At 54.6% G+C, this 6,000-nt stretch overlaps 1 protein-coding gene across 1 annotated transcript in view; it reads left to right on the top strand.

Annotated features, from left to right (window-relative positions):
• Positions 1-1,180: 1,180 nt before the first annotated feature.
• BBA_05686 (AMP-binding enzyme) overlaps positions 1,181-6,000 on the top strand; it is a gene marked incomplete at both ends in the record, with an annotated part of 5,772 nt that continues 952 nt past the window's right edge. Inside the window, 3 exons of the mRNA XM_008600783.1 lie at positions 1,181-4,557; positions 4,677-4,847; positions 5,059-5,785. Of these exons, the coding sequence (XP_008599005.1) occupies positions 1,181-4,557; positions 4,677-4,847; positions 5,059-5,785 (4,275 nt within the window). The remainder of the gene's footprint in view (positions 4,558-4,676; positions 4,848-5,058; positions 5,786-6,000) is intronic.

Raw genomic sequence — 6,000 nt, forward strand, 5'->3', positions numbered from 1 at the left:
CCGTACACCCTCTCACAAAGTACTGTGTTGCACTAATGGTATTAATGGCCTTGCTTATTCTTGTAAATAGTTACCCAGAACCGCCAGGCTGGGTCCCGTGGTCGGTGTCCAGCGGCCCAGACGCCTGGATGACCTGTAGTCTGGGAATCACTTAAGCAAACACTTTATGAAAAAGCAAAACTGAAAGTCTTTCGGTTCCAATCCGCCTATAATATCGCTTCAAGCTGATATCATTGCCTTGTTGCGTCCAAGATGGCTGATTCTCTCCACAACGTGCAGCGACGTACTCGAGCTGGGACTTGCTTCCCGACAAGTTGGAACATGTTCCTCGAGCTACGGTCCCTACCTAGTACAAAGATCTACATAACAATCTACCTATTTTCCTATCCCTCCCCCTACCAGAAACCTGGGACTGACATCACCGACATGTCCTCGTATTCCTCTGTGTACACGGAACGGCTAGGTACAGCGCTCCAGGACCAAGGTCTCGGTTCGTGTTCTCTCAGTAATATATTTCCTCGTTCAATATTGCCATATTGTTTGCTGTTTTTTTCTTTTTTGATTTGCCGAACGTAGATGCCAAATCAGCTGCAACTTCGGGTGAACTGCGCCTTTTACGTGGTGTAGCTGTCCACCTCCATGGCCGAAAAAGCTGAAGCTCTTCAGACTCTGACCCAGGCTTCATCTTGCTCCAATTTCTCCGTCTGCTACTTTCGATCGTGTCCAATTCGTAATTGTAGTACTAGATCGAGTAATCGGTTACGTAGCACGAGGCGCAGCATAATATTACCGACAGTGCCTGGTTAAGATTCGCCATCACACCCCGGTGGCCAGAGCCTAATCGACCCCTAGATTTCCTAATTGCGTTTTATGTTCACATGCTTTTCTCTGACCGATGTGGTACAGTCTGTGACAAATATAGCTGAGTCTAGGGACGTGGCACGGTTGACGGTTTCACACGATCCAGATATGGGCTCTTTGTCTTCCCGTGCCATCCAAAGTCATGGGCCGCAGGGGCCGCTTAGGATTAGATATTTCTTCTTTGGTCATTCATTCCTTATTCGTTACTATATTTAAGATCATTCAACTGCCATCTGATCAATAAAAAAGTCTTGTTACTGCACTGGTCATTCCCAAGTCTATTCCTTTTTCTTCAATTGTACACTTTCAAAATCACAACATGTCACATCAACAGTTTCGTGCTCCCACACCGGAATCTTCAACTGTGCAAGCCGATCTGGCTGAGTTCCATGGAGATCTCCCCACCGGGTTCGGACAGCTCCTCTGGCACATGTTCCTTGCCACCGCCACAAAGTATCCAAGCAGAGATGCTATTGTGGCTATAGCTGAAGACACCGAAGCCCCTTCTTCTGTCTCTGGGGTCTCCTCCCAGCGTTGGAGCTACCAGCAGCTCTTATCAAAGGTCGATGCCATGTCTCACCACCTTGGCCATCTCGACTGCGGCGGTGCAGGCAACACGCTGGCTGTTGTCACCAGAAACATTGCGGAATGGGGACTGTTTTTCTGGGTCGCAGCAAAACTGGGCATGGTATTTGCTCCATTAGATCCAATGGCCGCCAAGAATGAGCTCGGCTCTTTGCTGTCTACCTCGGCTCCCCAGGTAGTTTTTGTTGAAGACGAGCAGGTGGCTCAGTTAGTAGAGGACTGGACCGTTCTGGACAACAGCTCTGTCAAAGCCAAGATTATTCTTTCCGATACTACCACTACCAAAATTGGCTGGCTTTCACTTGCACAGCTTGAAAAAGATGCGCACAAAATATGCCAAATGGGCTGCCAGTTTGACGGCCTGCGAGCAGGTGGTACAGGCAGCAGTGCACTCATCATCTTCACGAGCGGCACGACAGGAACACCAAAAGCTTGTGTGCACACCCACGACAATCTGATATCCCAGACTCACGATTATGATCCCAATCCAGATCCCGAGTTTGTAGATCGGTGGCTCATTCATACCCCGGTCCACCACATATTTGCCATCAACAATGCCTTGCGTGCATGGCGCATGGGCGGCGCCGTCATACTGCCCTCGCCCACGTTCAGCGTCCGAGCCAGTCTTCGTTGCGTTGTACAGGAGCAGTGCACCATCATGTCAGCCACTCCGACTCTGATCAGGGCCATGCTTGCAGAAAGCAGCTGCCCAGACGTCAGCCAGTTCAAACTCTCCATCATAACGCTGGCGAGCACAATGATATCTGCAGAGGATATTCAGCTTTGCAAACAATCGCTCGGCTCTCGCCACGCCATCCAAGCATATGGAATGAGCGAAACCGGTCCGCTTGTGAGCTGGCGCAGGGATGATCCTTTGCTAGTCGAAGGCTTCCACGCTGGTGTTGGTAAAGTTGTTCCTGGGGCCTCCATCCGCATCTGCCGGCCAGGGTCCCGAGACATTTTATCCCTCGGTGATGTAGGAGAGCTCCATGTTTCTGGTTCTTCCGTAATTCATGGCTACCTGAACCCGGAAACCAACAGCAGTTTCTACGAGGAGGGTGGACGCCACTGGCTCGTCACAGGTGACCAAGCTCGGGTAGATGAGGATGGAGTCGTATACATCCTTGGTCGCTACAAGGACTTGATCATTCGCGGCGGCGAAAACATTGACCCTGCGACGATTGAAAGGGCCATTTTAAGCTTGTCAAATGTTCAGGTCCAAGTTGTTGGTCAGTCGGACCAGATTGCGGGTGAAGTTCCTGTTGCTGTAGTCAAACGGCCTGACGACATTTCCAACAGCGCAATATTTGAGAAGGCTCGCAGTCTTGGCTCCAAGTACACACTCGGTGCCATTTACGACCTCTCACAGCTTGGTCTAGACGAGATGCCTGTCACATCACTCCAAAAACCGCGACGACAGCTGCTCAAGTCTGCCCTCGCCAAGTTCATAAAAGCTGGAGAAGAGCAGGGACTGCCCCAACTGCAACTTCAAGACACTACTCGCGAGCAAGACATATTGGCCGAAAAGCTTGCCACAGTGTGGGAGGACCTTTGTGGCCTAAGGCCGCAGCTGCGACAGAGTGTGCATACCTTTGCCGACAGCATATTGCTTTTGCAATACTGTGATCGGGTATTCAGGCTTGTTCAGGTTCCGCTCTACATTCAAGACTTGTTCGAGAGCAAGGACATCTACGCGCAAGCCGGTCTGCTTCTCCAGCGTCGTTCTGGTACCATCCCAGCGTCCGACTGGGGCCTCGGGGTGCCTGACGGCGGCCATGATGCTCCTGAAATAAAAGTCTCCGTCAACGTCTATTGTCACGAAGAGCCTTGCTTTATACCTACTTCTGTGCTTCCTGTCGGTGCTATGCCAGAGTCGGTCATACCGCTACGAGCCAGTCAGTATCGTCTGGTGGAGGGCCAGCGTCCTCAATCCTATCATATCCGCTTGATATATCGCATCCCGCAGCTGTCTGGTGCACGAATACTCGAGGCACTGCAGATACTAGTATCCAAGACAGTATTGCTCCGGTCTATCTTGACCAAGTCGAAAGCCACCGGCGAATGGCAGCATCTCCTATGTGGTGAAAGCCTGGTCAATGATGTGATACACGAGAGCGAGACTGCAACGGAAAAAGAAGGCAAGATCCTGCTCACTCAGGAGTCTTCATCCTCCCTACAGCTTCCGTATGCCTTCTGTGCCAATGTGATCAAGTGCTTCGATACCAAGAACCACTTTCTCGTCCTGTTCTTCAATCACGCAATCGTCGACGCCATGTCGCTCTGGTCGATCCTGCGCAACCTCGACGCCCTCTTGCACGACCAGACCACAACGCTGCCCAAGCCCGTCCCGTACAGCATCTGGGCCGACTTGTGGCAGCAAAACCGCCGCAATCACCTGTCCTGCCGCGCCGTCGCCTACCTCGCCGCCAGACTCCGCGGCATCTCCCGCTTCCCAAGCGCTCTGTGGCCGCCGCAGCGCGCGCCCGGGTGGATGATTGCCGACGACAGTGACTCGTCGTCGTCGTCGCAGCTCGCAGCCCGCAACGCCGCCAGAGAGTCGGTGTGGAACGGGACTTGGGCCTCTCTCGCGGACGGGCTACGCTTCCCGCGACGCGGCCGCATCGTGCGGCTGCCGCAGCTACCCGCGCTGCACGCCGCGCACGGCATCACGGCGGACGTGCTCGCGCGGTGCGCCCTCATCCTGCTCAACGTCCGACAGACACGCGCTCCCTACGCGGTGTTTAGCAGCTGGGAGGCGGCGCGCTCCTGGCCATTTGTGCCAGGCTGGATGCAGGCGCATCTGCCACCCGCCATGGCCGTCGACGGCCCCACGACCCAGTGGCGTCTCAACATGTACAGCGTGGCAGGGGACGAGACGGCGCTGGGGTTCCTCAAGAGGATCCAGGCGGAGGAGGCTGCGCTCGCAGAGCACAGCCATGCACCGTGGGACGACGTCAAGGCTGCGCTGAGCGAGGAGGCCGCTGTCGCGGAAGACGCCTCGTTCCGGCAGGGCTTCGTCTGGGACGTGACACTGGGCATGTCGGCGCAAGACAGGCGTCACTCAATCTACAAGATTTTGGAGCCCATCAGTCGTCACGACTGGCCAGACTGGTAAGTGATCCCCTCCTCTCACTGTGGTAGTCTTATCGTGGGACGCTGGGGACTTGTTACCACGGTTCGCGTGTTACACTTGTGCGCATCGAAATTTCGCTAACATGACTCTTTCCAAGTGGGTTATTCTGGAACGCATTCATGTTCGACAAGGAGAATATGTACTTTGTCGCATCGTGGGATACTGCGCAGCTGAATGGCGACGAGCTAGACGAATATTGTGATCGCTTGGCTGAGATGCTGAGGGCTCTTGCTCACTCGAGCAACTGGCACAGCCCTTTGAAGAACGTGTAACCCTCCCTGTGGGTGGTTTGTGCGATAGTGAGGGCTAGACACGCACAATAGCCATGTATTCGAAGCACTCGTCAAACGAGTTTCTTTGAATCATGCCGCTCAGATCTTGTACGCCTCAATCACACAACAACCTGACACAGAGAAATTCTTTCAATCAGTGCATCTTTTTCGAGATATATAGCCTTAACCACCTAGAAATCGATTCAGTTCCAGTAAACCCCCGGAAATCAACTCAAAGTTCTGGTCACATACCAGCATCGTATTCTCAAACTTCCACGCCAGCATGCCTTCTGGCAACAAGTCTTCAAAGTCGGACAAGACCGCATCTACTTCGTCGCGCAAGCCACTTCCAAGCTCGAGAAGATCAACTGCAAACCGAGTTTCTTCAGCTTCGTCCGCGCAGCGCCAGTATTCGAGCCCTGCCCGGCCATTACGTGCCATCGCCCCCAAGCCAAGTCCCCCGTCCGCGCAGCCGCCCACCGACGACTCAGTTGTGGACAAGCCATCTCAACAGGAATTTACTCTGATCTGGCCCGCGGAAGAGGGCCGAGCGTGCCGCCCGCATCAGAACCAGCCTTGCCGCTCTAGTCCGCCGCCGCATGCCATCGCCCCCGAACCAGATCCCCCAGCCTCGGAGCGTCGGTTGTCTGCCGACCAGTCTAGTGAGAATGAGATTGCTCGAGATGAGTCCACTATTGTTCGGCCTTCTGAGCGTTTGGCCGAGTGGCAGGGTCCGCATCCGGGTTCTTCGCAGCCGCGCTTCGCCCACCAGGCTACTGTAAAGCAAGTCTGCATGGGTGCGCTTGACGATTCGACTGCATGGTCTAACCAGTCGCCGGCCACCATCGCCCCAAGCTTACTGATGCTTGGCCCGGAGCAGAAGAGCGGCGAGTTCCGAATAGCTGCCGAAGAAGCTACTCCGTCTCCGTCGCCGGTGCGTCAACCGAGCAGGAGCAGGCGTACACCGGGGGCGGTTCGGGGCCGTCCGATTTATCAACAGGTTGATTGGCGGTCCAGTCGAGCTCTGCGGCCCCTTGCTCCCAAGCCAAGCCCCCCTTCATCGCCGCAGCAGCAGTCTGCCAAACCGGCATCCTCCCCGGACTCTGCCCCCGCAGGCCCCACTCCGCTCCCGGACTCTTCGCAAGTTGA

Source organism: Beauveria bassiana, assembly GCF_000280675.1.
Source record: "Beauveria bassiana ARSEF 2860 unplaced genomic scaffold BBA_S00015, whole genome shotgun sequence".
Classification (NCBI taxonomy): Eukaryota; Fungi; Ascomycota; class Sordariomycetes; order Hypocreales; family Cordycipitaceae; genus Beauveria; species Beauveria bassiana.